This window comes from Panthera pardus, unplaced genomic scaffold (genome assembly GCF_024362965.1).
Source record: "Panthera pardus isolate Hobbes unplaced genomic scaffold, ASM2436296v1 HiC_scaffold_11, whole genome shotgun sequence".
Classification (NCBI taxonomy): domain Eukaryota; kingdom Metazoa; phylum Chordata; class Mammalia; order Carnivora; family Felidae; genus Panthera; species Panthera pardus.
This window is the reverse complement of record NW_026526666.1, coordinates 34,126,826-34,146,514: the sequence shown is the minus strand read 5'-3', so window position 1 is coordinate 34,146,514 and position 19,689 is coordinate 34,126,826. Positions and strand designations below refer to the sequence as shown.

General features: G+C 36.7%; 1 protein-coding gene across 12 annotated transcripts in view; it reads right to left on the bottom strand.

Annotated features, from left to right (window-relative positions):
• ODF2L (outer dense fiber of sperm tails 2 like) overlaps positions 1-8,271 on the bottom strand; it is a 169,983-nt gene extending 161,712 nt beyond the window's left edge. For 5 of the 12 annotated variants that reach the window (XR_008418805.1, XR_008418804.1, XR_008418808.1 and 2 more), the window contains exons 1-2: positions 8,044-8,271; positions 7-139 (exon numbers count right to left, since the gene is read on the bottom strand). Coding sequence is in view for 8 of the 12 variants with exons in the window: in XM_053892979.1 (XP_053748954.1) it covers positions 7-139; positions 8,044-8,222 (312 nt within the window). In the remaining 4 variants the exon portion in view is untranslated. Of the gene's footprint in view, positions 1-6; positions 140-2,202; positions 2,366-6,198; positions 6,300-8,043 lie in introns of all 12 variants that reach the window. The other 7 variants (XM_019414033.2, XM_053892995.1, XM_053892963.1 and 4 more) reach the window with 4 other exon arrangements.
• Positions 8,272-19,689: the final 11,418 nt, after the last annotated feature.

The window sequence follows — 19,689 nt, the reverse complement described above, 5'->3', positions numbered from 1 at the left end:
ACTCACATTTTCAAAACTAATCTCTTCAACGGTATCCTTAAATAATGGCAAAAATAATTCTACAGAACAGGTTGCCAATTCAGCTTCCTTAAATGTTGCTTCCAGTTCAGTCTTTTCATTTAGGATGTCGTGCTTTCCACTAGATGTGTACAAATAAAATTTAAGTTAAATCTGTCACATATTTATGCAAATATAGCACAGCTTGACTAAATATTACAGTTCTACAAACTGCTCTCCAAAATGTAACAGTAAATTGTCACTGAAAATGTATGGAATTTTTCCTATACTCCCCTATTTTTCTATACCTAATATACACAGACAGTTTTTAAAACACTGAGATATGTGAAACACAAAACCACCAACAGCAATGTTTCACTGTGCTACCTGATAATTATTGAACATCTCTTTTCTAGTTTGTAAAATGACTTGTGAGAATGTGTATGTCTTTTTTACTTCCCTTCCTTCTCCCTACTCTAAACCCAAAAGATTTGCCTTACTCCCAAACTGTTTCTTTTAATTTACTGTTCAAAAAAAAAAAAAAAAAAAAAAAAAAAAAAAACTCCAAAGAATAAATAAGCTAACCAAATGAAACACAAAAAAACTGAGCTCTCCAGATCTCAAAAACTCCTTCACACTTGACTTTATAATGATCACCATTCAAAACAAAACTGTTAACATTTGCCTTCTTGATTGCATAGGCATTACTGTGCATCACTGTAAGAAACGTTTCTTTGGTCACATTTTACACCCTGAAATCAGGATGCTTCTTGTAATCTTTGTTAGTCGAGAGGCAGTCCTGAGCAGTCTTTCCTGCACATGCCCAGAACTTACAGAATAGATGGCCAGTGCTTTCAAGAACACATGCCAGAGATGGGATGCACACTTTTTAACCCCTAAGAATGCAGGGTCATAGAGGGATTGAAGGAGCTGGTGAAGCAAGAATGCTTAGCAACATTCCAGAAGCAAGACTCTAATACAGGCTTACTAGATAGCATAATTAAGAGCCCAACACCAATAAATTTTATTTCAGTTAAAGATGCTCCTAAGAAATGCCATATGACCAATACTCTCAATAGCAAGGAAAACTCTGAGTCAAAAAGTGACCCAGAAGAGTTGGATTTTGAGTATAAAAAAAAATTTTAAGAATACCATACATTTCATTTTTATATAAGCACAGAGTTACTTGAAGTTAAAAAAAAAAAATCTAAGTTTGAAGGAGTTTTTTCACGATCTACAAATAAAATTCCATGTGATAAGAAAACATTGTGTCTTTCTTTAATAGGCAGCTTTTTTCTTTCTTTACAAAACATAACATAATGGCTCATCAACAACTGATGGCATCTTAGAGGCTATGTCAGAAAGCAGATTGCGTTCTTAAGCACTGGGCCTAAGAGGTTAGTTATAAATGACAACTGTCCATTATTAAAACCCATGGGCAGAAGAAAGTCAAGAATGGTTATATATGACCAAAGATCATCGTCATTGAAACAAGCTAAACTAGAGGCTGGATTATACTAGCAATAGTCACAATAATGGTGTTTTAAGACTGTCATTTTGGTGAGCAATGAATCATACAAATAACAAGTATATTCCTGCTCTAAAGAAGACAGCAAAATATGACAGCTATTTGTTATATGGCAATGTTCCAAATGACAGTGAATTGATACTCATCAACTACATTTCCAGTGTTCCACAGTATTTATACTTTCATTTACCTTAGCTATAATAATTCTCAATAGGTAAGGTTTTCATTTTCATTTGCTTTCATTAAGATCCCAAAAAACCAGCCAAATTCTGCCAAATGAGTACATTTGTGATGAGGTTAAATAAATACATGAATTACTAGATTTGAAGAAGATACTCTTGGAAGAACGCTGTATTTGATTCAAATAATTTACCCTACAGACAAAACATGAAACCCTGAAATCAGAAAATTAGATATCCCCTGCTAGCATGGAGAATACCAGCTGAGGGGCACCTGGGTGGCTCAGTCAGTTAAGCGTCCGACTTTGGCTCAGGTCATTATCTCGCGGTCCGTGAATTCGAGCCCCGTGTTGGGCTCTGTGCTGACAGCTCAGGGCCTGGAGCCTGTTCCAATTCTGTGTCTCCCTCTCTCTCTCTGCCCCTCCCCTGCTTGCGCTCTGTCTCTCTCAAAAATAAACAAACCTTAAAAAAATTAAAAAGAAAAAAAAAAAAGAATACCAGCTGAGATGACTTTCACTGGCAGGCTGCAATAAACGTTCATTCTCTGGGGTACTTTTAAAATGAGGACATAGTTTTTCTGAATGACTTCCATCAATTGCAGATTTCTCCATAAATCTGGTAAATGGATTTATAAGTGGCATCCACAACAACTTCTCATAAGCTGAAAGTTATGAAATATTTTAGTCATTAAACTTATCATTTCAGTAGACTCTTTTTTCTGTCATTACCCTGTAAAATAAAAATCCTAAACAAGTATAAAGAGTAATATTTCACAGACAAAATAGAAATTATAACTGCTACTCATTGTGATACTAATTCAAAAAGTATCAAAATTGCATTGCACAAAAAAAAAAAAAAAAAAAATTGCATTGCACAACCATTCAACAATTGCCAGTCCCCACACACGTTTTCCAAAAGGCCTGTTATTTTCTACATAACAAGAATGTAGAAATTTTTATTAATCTATTTCTTGAGTATTATAATATTTTAATTCAGTCAAACTAGAAAACAAATATAAAAACTATGGTTAACTCTGGTCCTCAGTTTCATTGTATCTACCCAATAGGAAATGTAGGTCATTTACACCTAGAATAGCAGAAATTTAATATACTTTTAAAGTATTTGGCAACAATAGCCACAAGGAAGATTAAGTTATTCTTTTGAAAGTAGATCTTTCAAAATTAAATTTATTCCTATCTCCCAGCTCAATCTAGGATATTCTTTAGTGATAATAGATGACAATACTTCTAAGTTTTACTAAACAACTGTTTTCACTCAAACTTAGAGATGTCATTTTTAAAAAATTTTTAAGTTTATTTATTTATTTTGAGAGAGAGAGAGAACAAGTGGAGGAGGGGCAGGGAGAAAGAGAGGGAGAGACAGAATCCCAAGTAGGCTCTGTGCTGTCAGTGCAGAGCCCAATATGGGGCTCAATCTCATAAACCCTCAGATCATAACCTGAGCCAAAATCAAGAGTTGGACCCTTAACCAACTGAGCCACCCAAGCACCCCAGATGTCATGTTTTTAAATATGAATACTCATGAATATCTTCAGAACTGTTCCATTTTAAGTAATGTTAGTGCTTTAGCAATCATTAAAGCTGTGTTTTCATAACTCCATTATATGATCATGTGTCTCCCTGACTTCATCTGTCTCCCTGATCATGTGACTCCCTGACTTAAATCAAATGTTATATTTAAGATTTTCTGCATGTTTTCAGAAATATGTTACCTCTTTGTAATTTATTTTTATAAATCTGCATTATACAATACATATGTTCAAGAAATTTCAATACTTTGGGTAGATGTGAAGAAATTATAGGTTGAAAATTACTCATAATAAAAAAAAAAGAAAATTACTCATAATATTTCCAAATTACAGGCACTTCTAAAGTGTTTGTAAAAATGCATCTACTTTTGTCTGAAGTTTCTATTTATCACCGAGACAAATATTTAGGATATAGGCCAATGAAAAGCATGCTCGTATTCTTGAAATACCAGCAACTCATGTACGAGTGGAACTGCTAACTAACCTACCGATAGTCCCAGACGATCTACTTAAATGCTGCAAACATGAAACATCTGTTAGTAGGCATAATGATATTGTAAGCTATCTGAAGTCTAGAAGAATTTAAAAATATACAGATACACAAAATCAAATGAAAAGCCAAACCTAACAGTGAAGAAGACTATGATCTGGATAAGGCACTGCAACCAGTAGTACGATCATGTACTGAGTTGTTTGGTTCCAATAGCTACCCCACTCACAGAGGAACTGGTCTTTACTCTCAGCCATTCGCTTGTTTAGAATTTGTCTCTCTGCACATTGGCATCTCAAGAAAGAATACCTTATTTATATTTGAATCCTCAGCACCTACAAGCCTTATAACAGCAAAGCAATAATTGAAGGAGAGAAGACTCAAGGTTTAGAGCAGTTAATGTGATGAATCAAGACAGTTGCTTTTTAGTTATTCACCTCACTGATCCATCTTTTTAGGGATCATTAAAAGAAAAATGTTTCCTATATTTGGAATAAAAGTTTGAAAATTAATGTAAGAGGATTAGGGGTCTTCAATTTGTAGACATATTTTAAAAGATTCAGTTTGGCATCAGTATTTTAAAAGTAAGTTCTCACTTGGCTTTGTGGGTTATTGGTAGCTACTTATACATTTTTTCTAAAGTTTTATCATAAGATGAAATCATACAACATTTTTCTGCTTCACCTATTAAAAAAAAGTAACCATGTCTTACCTTAAAGAATAAACAAAGTTAACACATTGTAAAAAAAGAGATTTTAGAATGACATTTAGCCCAACATTCAAAAAAAATGTTACCTTCATTACTGATTCTTCAAAACATAAAGAACTGTGTAAGTCTCAGACATTTCCATAGAAATGATCAACAATGATATTCTTACAACGTAGAAGTATTTTCTAGGATAAAAATTGTTCAAAGGTTCCAAGGCATTCTGCTATTTTTGTGTTGTGACAGTATTATAATAACCAAAACCATATGAGTGCCGAAAAACAATGTAATAATTTTCTTTAGCATAGAAAGTCCCACCTTTATAAAAAGTGCTATCATTTTAGTGGACCAAACGTATTCTTGTATGGAAAAGCAGAGGTTTCACAAGAAAATGCTTTCAATTACGTGGAATGTACTGCCAAATGACAAATACATTATACTTCTGTACAACTTGGTGGTGAGACAAAGACATACTCTGCACACATATTTAATAATCAAAGCCCTAAAGATTACCAATTTAAATATATTTTAATGTTTAAAGAATTGAATTTCCTATACAAGGATGACTTTACCAGCCCCCTCTCAAAAGGGCATGTACTTAAAGCTTTTTCCAGGCGTGGTCATGGTTTATGCTGACCCAGCCACACTCATTAAACTATGTTCCATTTTGGCCAACAACCAGCATTTGAGGAATGGCTGTTCAGGGACTGTAATGCTGGCCACGGTCAGGGAAAAGAAAGATCCCAGTTCATGACCTTCCTTAGCATCTAGATTGCTCTAAGTAAGCAAACCAGCTGCAGACAAATATGTATTTAAAACTAATCTCTCTGGAGAAAAGCATAAGAATCTCACAGATTTGAATTTGTTTTGCCAAACATTAATTCTTGGAAAACCAGCTCCCATTGGCTTCAAACAAAAGCACACAGCTCCTATTGAAAAATTCACTGAAATAGTCAGCAAAGAACACAAAGTAGATATAGGAATGCTGCTCGTTTCTCTCACTATATCTACACACTAGTCAAAGTTCACTAGAGAAGAAATTGTAGAGTCCCGCAGAACAAATGTGAGTGTGGCAAAAAGGAAGAGAAAAAGGCATTCTAGGTAGAAGGTGAAGCACAAGCAAGAGGAAGGAATCATGAGGGGACATGATTTGTAAGCACAAGTGACAAAGGATGAGACTGGACACACTGACAGTGGTCACTATATGCCAAGCTCAAGAGCTTGAATTTTTTCCTAAGTGTTAAGACAGACCATGAAATCAGTTTAAGCAGGGTAATAACAGACCAGAAGTACCTCTTTAAAAGGTAAATCCAGTGGTATTTTGGAGAATGGGCTAGGTATATGGAGGGGGAGAAACGTAGAAGCAATGAAACTGGTTACTAGGGTCTCAGAGAGATGAAATTCCAACATTCATTTCCTAGAAAAAATTTTGAAGAAATCAAAAGTTGTTTCCACTGGTGATAAGAACATGAAAAACAATGAAGGAATTAGAATAGCAAGAGGTCAGCACAGACCAAATATAACACCTCATTTACCCACAACCATCTGAATGGATTGTTCCACATATCTGTTCCAGAAAATGACAGCTTATCCCTTTAAATACCACAATTAACCTACTATTTAAAGAAAATCTTCTGGAAGTATTACTTCTTTTTCAAACAGAGTACAAGTAGCCTAAATGCAATTTAACCACTCCTTAATGACTCAGAGGCGGCATATTAAAATGAAAGAATACTGGGCCAGACTCACCCGTTCTTAGTCTTGGGAGCCACCCAACATGGACACCTCTTAGCCACAGTGAGCATTAGTTTTCTCTTCTACAAAATGAGAATAACCTTTGCCAGCCAAAGCTGTGGGGAAGTTTGAACAGATGAAGTAGCACTTACAGGTGGGGGTTTTGTTTGTTTGAATGTTTTTTTAAATGTAAGGTCCCTTTGGCTCACTATTGTGGCTGCTTTTCCCACCAGGTCTTCTTTTTAATTTTTTTTCATCTTGGGGCGCCTGGGTGGCTCAGTCGGTTAAGCGTCCGACTTCAGCTCAGGTCATGATCTCACAGTTCGTGGGTTCGAGCCCCACATCGGGCTCTGTTCTGACAGCTCGGAGCCTGGAGCCTGTTTCAGATTCTGTGTCTCCCTCTCTCTCTCTGCCCCTACCCTGTTCATGCTCTGTCTCTGTCTCAAAAATAAAAAATAAACAGTAAAAAAAAAAAAAATTTTTTTTAAATAAATTTTTTTCATCTTAAAAAAAATCATCCTGACTCAATCACCATTCCTTATATCACTTGTAGGCCTGAGTTATCTGTATAAAACCAACTTTTCAAAACAATTCAAGATCTATTCTTTACAGAACCATTACAACTCTTCAAGGTAGTCATAATTTGAGTACTACTAAACCAGATCCCAAGGGGGAACAATGGACTTGCAAAAGAACTGAGCCCAGGGGGTAGATGTTACATCAACCTCATTGTTGTGCTCAGTTCCTTGGGTCTCATTCATTTGTACAATATAAACAAAGCCATTTTCTCATACCTTTGGGGTTTTGGTGATACAAAAACTATATTATTTATACACATAAACTGTGAAAGTAGAAGAAAAAGAGAAGCAGAAAATGGTCCCTAGCTGTTAAAGAATTACAAACATGAACATGACATGCTTATTGTAAGCGTAAGGAAATCAAACTAATTTTAAGACAGGTTTTCTGCAATTTGTTCCTTTAACTAACCAAGTGGTGTTTAAAAGGACTCCAAGAACCTCATTCATTCCAAAACACCTGAAGCCTTACTATGAGTGACAGGGAAACTTTGTCTCCGAAATAGACTTTATCCCAAATACCAGCCCCACTGTGGCTTGGTTTTCTCAATCAACAACAAGCACTCCTTACTGACTATACTCAAAACCTGGCATTGGTTTAATCTCCTTTATTACAACCACTCCAAAGTGATTATTATTACCCTCATTTTCCAGATAAGGAAACTGAACCTAGGAACGTTAAGTGGTCGGTCCCAAGGCCACACATTTTAAGGGGTTTCCTATGGAGTCTGGAAACCTAGAAGGAACATGGAGGCCTTAATTTCCGAGGCTTCCTGGAGTATTCTTCACTTAGGTGCCCCAGGGCCTACTACAGTCTGGTATATTATATAGTGGTCGCTTAAAAGCCAGCCAAAAGAGTAAGAGAGCCGGCCGGGTATGGGCTTAGTTCTGGATAAAACCATCGACTAAAACTTGCCCCTGTGTCCCAAGGATCACACCCTCCCTAGTAGTACGAGCCTCGATGCCTTTTTCCCAGCCCAGGCAGTCAAGTCTGGGGCAAGTGGCAGGTATGGGCAGAAAGGAGCTAAAGTCTAGCGAGAGACTTTCACTTCCGGGACCCACCACAGCCACGGCCACCAGAAACCCGAAGGGTGCCCGCGGTAACCACAAAGAAGCGGTCCAAGCCCAAGCTTCCCCCTCCCCAAAGCGTGCCTACGCCCCCACCCTTGCGTCAGCACGCCCCCGTGACGTCAGCCCGCCGCCGCTCCGCCATGGAAGGAAGGGGCCCGAAGGAGCTGGCAAGATGAAGCTCAGGGAACGTTAGTGGAAATCACGGCCAGCGTACCTGTGCTCTCCAGCCCTGGGTCGGCTAGGAGAGAGCGGGACGCAGGGGGAAGTGCAGTAGGTGAAAGCTAGAAAAGAAGTCAAAGGACGCGAGGTGGCAAGCAGGCGAATTCCTAGAACCGCTTGCGTGGAAGAGTGCCCATCCAGGTGCAACTGGACGAAAACGGAGCTAGTAACCATCAAGTAGCTTCTCTGGCAACGGCTGCCCCGCCCCTTCCGCCGAGCCGCAGCCGGCGCAGCCAATTGGCTGGGCTCGGGAAAGCAAGTGCCGGCGTCTGTTGCTATTGGTGGGAGTGAGGGAGGGGGGATGGGGAGAGGCGCTTTGTCATTCAGTTGCTGCCCTGGGTTAGATTTTCCCGCCCGCCGCCCAAGCCTTTTGTTTTACGAAAAGGCAGCACTTGTGTGTAGTTACCAAAAATCTTAACTGAGTTCAACCTAGAAAGGGAAATAAGGCCGACTGGTTCCGAATTTTTCTGACACTCGGCCTGGAAGTGCTCTGCTTTTGCTTTTTTAAAGAGATTTGAAGAAGCCAAAGCAACCGCGACTATAAGAAACTTAGTTTTAAATTAAATATATGGTACTGCCGTTTAGCTGAGATCCTTCCCCAGGGCTCTTTTATTCTCCTGTTAAATGTGGGAGCCGGACCGTGATCTCCAAGGCGCCTTTCAGATCTCCGATCTCTGACCTACAGCCAACTGGTATGATTTATAAACTCCTGAAGAAGCAAGGCGAGATTTAAATTGAAAAGTAAAAACTCTCCACCTCAACTTAATGCTCATGTTAAGTATTACACACCATCATATGAAGTACACAAATAGAGCAACTATCAACTGAGCAATTTAACCATGACAAGGCATACCTCGTTATTGGTTTTACTGAAGAATCTTTTCCATTGATTCCAGCAAAGCTTTTTTTCCCCCAGTGCTGAACGTCCAGCAAAAAGTTAATGATAGTTAAAAGTTCATAACTGTTCCATATGTGCAAATGCTAAAAAGCACTGAGGACTGGATCCATCTCTTACTGATGGGTCATGATCTCTGTCAAGTCATCTACTCTAGTCTGGGCCAGTTTCCCATTCTTTAAAAAAAGGAGGTAGTTGGACATGTGGAATTGGGGCAAGGAACGTAATTTTGAGGGTCTTTCCAGCACTTACCTAGGATTCTAGCTAACCTTGCTAGCCTGTCATAATAAGAAAAATAATTGTACACAGAAGTTAGACTTCTTTTATTAAAAATACTTAATTAAATTGCATTGGTATTAGACGTGACCACCTTTATTAGCCATTCAAAGGGAGAAACATTCACAAAAATCTCAAGATGATTACATTAGACTCAAATTGACTATTTTAACCAAACTGTCCAGGTAAATATGGTATCCTTCATCCTCTAAATCTAATCTGTTCTAATCTAAGTTTGAAATCTGTTGGATAGTGAATTTTGGGGTAGAAAGCTCCCTTATTTTATATAATTTAAATGGAAAAAAAATTTCATTCCAGCGCAACCTAAACTGCCAATCAATTTCCCCAAATATCATTAAATACCGACTACCTATGAAATAATCCATCAAGGATTTCTTCATAATTTAAAGTAGAGGCCAGCATACTTTCTCTGTAAAAGGCCACATAGTAAATATTTTAGGTTTTGTGAATTATACAGTCTCTGTCATACTTTACTCTGCCAATGATGCATAAAAGATGTCATTGGGGATATATAAATACATGGTTTCTCTGTGTTGCAGTAAAACTTTATTTACAAAAATAGATACCAGGATAGATTTGGCCCAAAGGACGTTGTGTTCAGACCTCTAATATAAAGCATTTAAAACATCAAGTATGTCATAAACATTAAACTCATTAGTGTGTGCAGGATGCAACAATGCAATATTGGAGAAGTAATTTTGTTTTCCTTCCTCTTGGGAAGAAATATATAACGTAAAAATAGCAAATAGTGAAATATTAAAGATACTTGATAAATACAAATAAAACTTAGCAAAATAAAAAAGCCATTTAAAACACAGTTTGGTTGTGTAATAAATTATTTTCATAGGGTTTATCCTCCACTCTGAATCACATTCTTTCCAACACGTTTTGGCTTTCTTTTGCTATTTTAATGAACTTAGTGGTTTAAAATAACAACCATGTGGCAACAGCTGGTGTCTCTCATCCAGTTGCAACCAGACTGCTGCTGAGGCTGGAATATCCAAGATTATTTATGTTTGGTGACTTGGTGGGTTCAATTGGGAGGCTAAGGCCTCTTGTATTGTATCCCTGTGGCTCTGCATGTGGCCAACTTGAGCTTTTATTCATGGCAGGTGCATCCCAAGAGTGAGTGTCCTAGGCAACAAAGGAAGAAGCTGCAGATCTAAGGCCACACAAGTTACACAGAACCACTTCTGCTGCAGTTTTCTATCTAAAATATATCAGAGAACCAGCCAAAATACAAGGGAAAGAGTAAAAGATTCTGCCTCTTTTAGGACAGTGTCAAAGTCACATCAATGGAAAGAATTTACTGCACACGGCATCTAAGGTATGTGCTATTTCCTGATCATCAAGTTCTATCAGCACGGTATCCTAAATGTAGTAGACTAAAGTGATATCCATAAGTTGATGAAATGATCATGGTCCCTGTACACTAAAGTAGGACAGAGAACTAGAGAACTAACATAGCCCTTATGTAAGGCAATAAATTCTCTGACATTCTCTCACTTCCAGATAAAATCAAACAACTTCCTCTGTTCTGTGCATACTAGGATGAGTAAAAGACATTTGCCAGAGTGATACCTGCATGCTAGGTGTTAAAAATTGTGTTTATTCCGGGCACCTAGGTGGCTCAGTCAGTTAAGCGTCCAATTTGGCTTAGGTGATGATCTCATGGTTCATGAGTTCAAGGCCCGGGTCAAGCTCTGTGCTGACAGCTCAGAGCCTGGAGCCTGCTTCAGATTCTGTGTCTCACTTTCTCTCTCTGCCCCTCCCCTGCGTGCGCTCTCTCTCTCTCTCTCTCTCTCTCTTACAAATAAATATTGGGGCATCTGGGTGGCTCAGTCAGTTAAGCATCCAACTTCAGTTCAGGTCATGATCTTACAGTTTGTGGGTTCGAGCCCTGCGACCAGCTCTGTGCTGACAGCTCCAAACCTGGAGCCTGGTTCAGACTCTGTGTCTCCCTCTCTCTCTGCTTCTCTCTCTCTCTCTCTCTCTCTCAAAAATAAACATTAGAAAAAGAATTTAAAAAAATAAACATTAAAAAAATTAAAAAATAAAAAAGAAGTTGTGGTTAGTCACCTGATAAAAAGACTGCATATGGATCCACATTTTAGATGACCCATTCATCTTCTACCCAGACTGAATAGAAGGTTAAATGGGAATGTGGTGAGAATCACCACTCAAGCATCTTTAAAGTCTTTGATGGTGGCAATAATCACTAGAATTCCCCTAGAAATATGGTATGGATTTTGGTTTACTTTCTCGGTAGAAAAGGGCCATTCGAGGGCCTACTAATTGGCCTTCTGATTATAATAGCTATGAATGAAGAAGCAATGCCAAGATGTTGTAAATATGAAGTTCAGGTCTCTTTTCATCAGATCTAGCAATTTTTCATTTCAAGTATAGGGACACCATAATCAATCACCCACTGCTAAAGATCCCTCCTAGTCTAACAACTATGGTTACTGTTCTGGCCCTGCTTCCTATAATGGTAACCATAGCTATCTCATCCCTGATGGTTAAGTGCTCTCACTTGGCGTCTGCCACTTTGAGAGCCTATTATTTCCCTTAGGGAATTAGGGATCCTATTTAATTGCAGCGTGTCCTAACTTCATCCCTGGGCTCAGAGGACAGCAATATTTTCTCTCCCTTACAATATTTTCTCAATGCATTATTGAAGAGAAGTTCCTCCAGGCCTTTTTAGGACACAATTGGCAATAGGTGACTGGGTCACACATGATAAATCCATTCCAATCATTCTATCTCCTTAAGTCTTCTAACTCAATCTTCTAAAATATATCATGAGATTTCTAGCATCTCAACTGGATTTAATGCAGGCCACCATTGGACCCACGTTTCAACCAACCAAGCAAACCTTTAACCACTCCCAGATGCTTAGGCAAGCATGGTGAATCCATGGTCTTTGGTAAGTATATCCATACTGATAATTTCGATCTCTTCGAAAATTAAATTCCTTCATCACTAGTCTAACACTCTTGAGATTCATTATCATATTCCATAGGTTTCTGCCAATATAAATAAGCAAAATCTTGCACATTTTTTTTGTATGAAAGACTTCTCCCAGGTCAGACTTTTTACTTGTGCCCTGGAATATATTGAGATCTAACTCTGTAGATCTATGGATCTAATAATACTGGCATCTAGTAGGTAGAGGTCAGGGATGCTGCTAAACATTCTACAATGCACAGAACAGCCCCTACAACAAAAACTTATTCAGTCCAAATGTTAACAGTGCTAACATTAATCAATCCTGCCCCCACATAGAGGCCACTAGCAACTTATGGCTACTGAACATTTAAAATGTGAGTAGTCTTGAGACATGTTGTAAGTGCAAAACATGATTTTGCATATGAAAAAAGAATAAAATATCTTCATTTTTATAATAATCATTTGTTGAAATGATAATATTTTGGGTATGTTGAGTTAAATAAGATATATTATTAAAATTTAAATTTTGTTCTTTTTTACAGCTTTTAAGTTTGCTACTAAAAAATTAAAAATTATGTATATGGCTCACATTGTATTTTTACTAGATGGTACTGGTCTAGAGATGTAAAGAAGTGATAGCAGTGAATTATGGGGAGAATCAGGTACTCTTCACAAGGTTAATTCCTCAGATGAAGTAATTTCTGAATTTTCAAAGAAGACAAGACCAGCTTTATAAGATAGAGAAGGAAGACTTCTTCAGACAGCAAAGAGCTCTTTAGGGTCTATCAAGGTGATAGAATTATCTAAGTACACTCTAACGGGTTATTACAATTCTCAAGATCCAACTTCTCAATCAGTGTCTTAATTTTTTACCTAAAAGACCTAGTGAGTCTGTTTATTCAACTTACCTTGGAGTTCAGTCTTTGACAGCATTAATAATTGATTCGGATGTGTCATCCTAGCAACCCATAGAGATATATTTCTAAGGAAATCATAGAAGCTCTCTGGACCTCTGAGCTTCTAACATTTTTAAGCATCTTAGTGCATTATAAACAGCAAAACCACCGCTCAATCTTTGTATTCTTCATTTCTGCCATTCCCATGAAAGACTTCCATCAGTAGCTACTTAATTCCCGAAGCCTACAGGCCACTTTTAAATTCATGTATAATTTAAATTCAATAAAGTGTGCAGATATTAAGTGTTCAGAATATGAGTTTTGACAATTATACACACCCATGAAGCCACTACCTAAAACAAAATCTAGAACATTTACATGAACCCAGTAAGTTTATTTGCATTTCTTTCCAGTCCATTAACCAAAACTACCTTCACCCCCATCACACATGCATACTCTAAGACAACCACTTTCTAACTTCTGCCATTAGATGTTAATTTGCTCATTCTTGATTTTCATATACATGCAATCATACAATACATATTCCTTTGCATCTGCCTCCTTTCACTCAATACATATGTTTTTTTAGATTCATTTATGTTGTTGCCTATTTTGGTAGTTTGTTCTTTTTTATTACGAAGTAGTAGTATTCAGTTATCTGAATATATCACAATTTGTTTATCAACTCTGTTGACAGGTATTTAGTTATTTGCAGTTTGGGATTATCATGATTAAGGCTGCTATAGATATTCTTATGAAAGGTAGTTTATGAATATACACTTTCATTTTCTTATCTACAGTAGATAGATTTTCTTATCTTATCTACATTTTCTTATCTACCCAGCCAGTAGAATTGCTGGGTCATGTACCTTTACACATATAACTTTACATACACATGTAACTTTACAAAAAACTTTACAAAAAAATGCTATATCTATCTCAAAAATCATTGTACCAGCAGTGTATGAGGGGTTCAAATGCTTTAATCCTTGCCAACATTTATTATAGCCACTTTTTCTGGTTAATTTTAGCTGTTCTAGTAGGTGTGAAGTGACATTCATTATACATTATTTGCATTTCCCTGATAACTAATGATGTTGAGCACCATTTTAATAGTTATGAACCATATGTATATGTTTTATGAAGTGTTATTTTCCCCAATTTTTTATTGGGCTGTCCTTTTATTATTGATTTGTAGGTGTTCTTTATGTTTTCTGAAAAAAATCTTTCGTGAAATATATATGATAATATTTTCTCCCACTTTGTACCCTGACTATTCATTTTATTAATGATACCTTTTAGTGAGCAAAAATTTTCAATTTTGATACAATCTAATATATCAACATTTTTCCTTTTATATTTTTGTGCTTTACAACTCTATATTTGTGAATATATTATATTTTTTCTAGACCTTTTATGATTCTAAGCTTTTATATTTAAATGTATGATCCATTCTGCATCACTTTTTTATAAGGAATGAAGCAGGTGTCAAGGTTTACTTGATTTTATATAGATATCCAGTAGTTCTACCATGATTTATTTGAAAGCCTTTCTCTTCCACATTGAATTAACTTATTGCTTTTCCTGAAAATGATTAGACCATTCATGTGTGGGTCTACTTCTGGACCTTCCATCCTATCCATCCAGTAATGGATAATCAAAACATATGCCAACATCATATTCTCTTGACTACTGTGGTTTTATTTAAGTTTTACAATTAGGTTGACTTCATTTACCGTAAGGTAGGTTGTCCACAGGGTAAGTTAAACAAGGACTGAGCAAAGTCTTGGGGAACAAAAGGCATCACTTTTACTAAAGAGAAAGTGGATGTCTTAGTTCAGGCAGCTATGACGAAAGAACTACTAACTGGGTGGCTTAAACAACAGAAGGCTATTGCTCATGGTTGTGGAGTCAGAGAAGTCCAAGATCAAGATGCCAGCCAATTCAATTCCTGGTGACCTCCTCCTGGTTTTCAAATGGATACCTTTTTGCTGTATGCTCACATATGAGAGAGGGAGGGAGAAAGCGAGAGAGAGAAAGAGAGAAAAAGAGTGCTCTCACGTCTCTTCTTGTAAGGGCACTACTCCCAAGAGAAAAGCTCTACCTTCATGACCTTAATTACCTCTCAGAGGCCCCACCTTCAAATATCATCACAATGGGGATACAAATTTGGGGAGAATATAAACATTTAGTCTATAGGAGTGGGCAACATATTACCTGTTGTTGAAAGAGGTCCTTACCAGAAACCACTGAGACAGGCAACTACTCCAGTTCTGCACTAACTAAGCCATTGTAGTTTGGGCTGGACATAAATGTGGGGTGAGGTTGATATGAGTTGTTATATTAACAGTGGCTACAGCAAGGGCTTTGAAAACAAACCAACCTGTATTAATGTTTTCTAGCTACAAGTCTTGGGCAAGTTACTTTACTTCTCTAAGCTGTGTTTTTCTTAAAAAAAAAAAAAAAAAAAAAAAGAATAGTTCTCCCTGATAGGATTGTTGTGATGATTGAGGTCATATTTGTAGAGCACATAGCCCTGTCTCATTAAATCATAGGTGTCCTATAGGTGGTAGATATTAGTAAACAATGGTTGTTTTAAGGTGTAAAGCACATGATATAAAACCAAGAATTCTATCTCTCTTTTTTTAAGACATTTTTTTAAAAAGAAGTTTTAGGTTCATAGCTAAATTGAAAGGAACACTCAAAGATATGATATATATATTACCTGTCCACACACATACATAACCTCCTCCATTATCAACATCTCTCACCAGATGGAAAATTTTTTACAATTGATGAAGCTAAATTGACACATCATTATCACCCAGAGTATATAGTTTACATTAGGATTCATTCTTGGTGTTGAATATTCTATGAGTTTGGACAAATGCATAATGACATTATAATGCATAATTACAGTATCATAAGAGTATTCTCACTGCCCTAAAAATTTCCTGTGCTCTGCCTTTTCATCTCTCCCTTCCTGCAAATCCTTAGCAACCACTGATCTTACTGTCTCCATAGTTTTGCCTTTTCCAGCATGTCCTATAATTGAAATCGTACAGTATGTGTTCTTTTCATATAGGTTTCTTTTAGTTTGTAATATGCATTTAAATTTTCTCCATGTTTTTCATGGTTTGACATCTCATTCCATTGCCTGGATGCACCATAGTTTATTTTTTCATTTACCTACTGAAGAACATCCCAGTTGCTTCCAAGTTTTGGCAATTATGAATAAAGCTGCTATAAACATCCACATAGAGGTTTTAATGTAAACATATGTTTTCAATTCCTTTAGGTAAATACCAAGGAGTGAGACTGCTAGATCTGATTATCTCTTTTCATCCAGATATTTTCCACAGAGTTTGAGGCCTCAGACATGAGTCTTTTTAAAAAAACTGTAGTAGCATAAGTGAATCTACTTTTCCTTCTCAACTATAAATGATTCCCGTAATTACCATAATTTGCAAAAATCCAGGATGTTTGACTAGTTAAATAAGGACTTTCAAATTCAGCCCAAGTTGTAGCATATGTTCAATATTTACTATCACTATAACTATTTCATGTATGGAACATTTAATATATCATATAGACAATTTTTAAATCAAAATAACTTGTTTTAATATCATACAGAAAATAACATTGCTTATCCTTATATTGTAAGCTCAGTATTCTATCCTACAGACATTATCATTTCTTTGGCTGACTAAGGGAAAATGATGCATGAGTGCGAAATTTCCTTCTTAAAATATATTATTATTTGGCTCTGATTAGGTTTTAAAAGCTTTAAGAATAAATCTAAGCAATTTAGTTCTCATGGCATAAAGATGTTATGTGGTCATAGAGAGTAGAGACACTATTTTATTATTCTTGTATTGTTTGAAAATCTATGAATATAACTAAAAGTTTATTTAAGAATTAGTTAACTATTTAAAGAACACACATAATTGCATAGCAAAGGAGAGCATCAATAACAGAAAAATGCAGCCTAGTGAATGAGAAAAGATATTTGTAAACGATATAGCCAATAAGGGGTTAGTATTCAAAATATTCAAAAAATTCAAATAATGTATAACTTGACACCAAAAACCAAACAATCTGATTTTAAAATGGGCAAAATAACGGACTAGACATATTTTTAAAGAAGACATATGGATGGCCAATAGACACATGAAGAAATGTTCAACACCACTAATCATCAGGGAAATGCAAATCAAAACCATGATGAGGTATCACCTCACACTAGTCAGAATGTCTAATATCAAAAGACAAGAAATAACAAGTGTTGGAAAGGATGTGGAAAAAAGAGAGCCCTCATACACTTTTGGTGGAAATGTATATTGGTGCAACCACTGTGTAAAACATTACGGAAGTTTCTCAAAAAATTAAAAATGGAAACACCATATGATCCAGTAATTCTACTACTGGGCATTTACCCAGAGAAAATGAAAACACTAATTCAAAAAGAAACATGCATGCCTATATTTATTGTAGCATTCTTTGCAATTGCCAAGATATGGAAGCAGCCCAAATGTTCATCAATAGATGAAGGTACAAAGAAGGACACACACACACACACACACACACACACACACACACACAAAATGGAATATCATACAGCCATAAAAATAATGAAATCTTGCCATTGGTGACAATATGGATGGACTTAGAGAGTATTATCTTAATGAAATAAGTCAGAGAAAGACAAATACCATATGATTTCACTTATGTGCAAAATCTAAAAAAACAAAACAAACAAAGGCAAAACAGAATAAACTTGTGGTTGCCTGAGAGGTAGTGGGTGGGGGATCAGTGAAATAGGTAAAGGGGATAAAATGGTTCAAATTTTCAGTTATAAAATAAATAAGCCACAGGGATTAAAAGTACAGCATAGGGAATATAGTCAATAATATTATAATAATGTATGGTGACCGTTACAACACTTAGGAACGTTGAGTAACTTATAGAACTGTCAAATAAATATGTTGTACACCTGAAACTGACATAATATTGTATGTGAGTTATACTTCAACAATAAAACAGGAAAACAAAAACAAAAAAATAAACAACACTCTGAAAATGATGAACTCCTAGGTGTCAAATATGAAGAAAAACATTCATAAGGAAATAAAATGTGGTCCTTTGGAAACAGAAGATTAATAATGCAGGGATACGATATGAAATTGGCATAGTTAGCACATTTGGTCTAGTATACATTTTAAGAAAAACTTAAGAAAGCTGAAGGATTAGTCCTGTTGTTTGCTTTTTTAAAAATCGTTTTCTTTTAGACCCGTTTACTTTGGATGGGCTTTTGTCAGTAGGTCTTTTCCCCCTAGTTTATTGAAGTTCAGCGTGATCCTTTTGTATGGAAGAGAAAATTGCTTGGTCAAAATTCTACCTAGAAGATGAAAGTAATATTAATTTTTTATCAAAATATCATATAGTCCACATATTAAACCACTTATATACATGTTTCCAAACACTGATTGGCACTTTTTAGAAATATCAATGCTATTTTTTTAAGTGCCTTTATCAGTTGTAACAGTTTGGGTTGGAAGTAACAGAATACCTGACTAATGTTGGCTTAAAGAACCGGAGCGTTTGTTACCTCACACAATAAGATGTCTGGAGTTAGGCACTCTCCAGATTGGCACAGCTGTCACCAGTGTCATCAGAGACACAGGCTCTTTCTAAAACCTTTCCGCTCTACTACCCTTTACTTTTTGGTTGCCCTCTTCACCTTCCACCTAAGGGCCACAGAGTCTCCCTCAGCTAAGTGCCTTCTTTGGAAAGAAAGGTGGGATTTTCCTAGACATTTTTCATTTATTTCAGGGAAGAAAATATTATCTATAAATGATCTCAACATCACCATCTCCTTCTCCTCCACCTCCCTCCTGCTAGCAGACTAATCCTTAGATTACCGGCTTGAGTCGGGTCACAGAGTTGTGCCCCAATATGAGGGAGGCTTGGAAAAATGAGCCTCAGACATTTTTGACCTCCATCTTGGAAGACAGCTTCTGCCAGCAAGAAAGTGAAGGAGGCAAGCTATTGTCCAGGCAACTAATAGTGCCCATAAAGGTGCCACACACACCAGAGAAAGGCCATAAATTAATATAGTTTAATATTTATTTTCTTAAGTTTATCTGTTTTGAGAGAGAGAGAGCAAGAGAGAGAGCAGAGAAGAGGCAGAGAGAGAGAGGGAGAGAGAGAGAGAGAGTGAGAGAGAGAGAGAGAGAGAGAGAATCCTAAGCAGGCTCTGCACTATCAGCACAGAGCCCCATTCAGGGCTCGATCCCATGAACCATAAGATCACGACCTAAGCCAAAATCAAGAGTAGAGGCTTAACCAAGTGAGCCAACCAGGTGCCCCTGTATTAATATTTATTAAACTTTTATTGTGACCTAAATACAGTTTTAATCACTACATGTACTCTTTTTTTTAATGTTTATTTATTTTTGAGAGAGAGAGAAACAGAGCACGAGTGGGGTAGGGGCAGAGAGAGAGGGAGATACAATATCTGAAGCAGGCTCCAGACTCTCAGCTGTCAGCACAGAGCCTGACATGGGGCTCAAACTCGTGAACTGCAAGATCATAACCTGAGCTG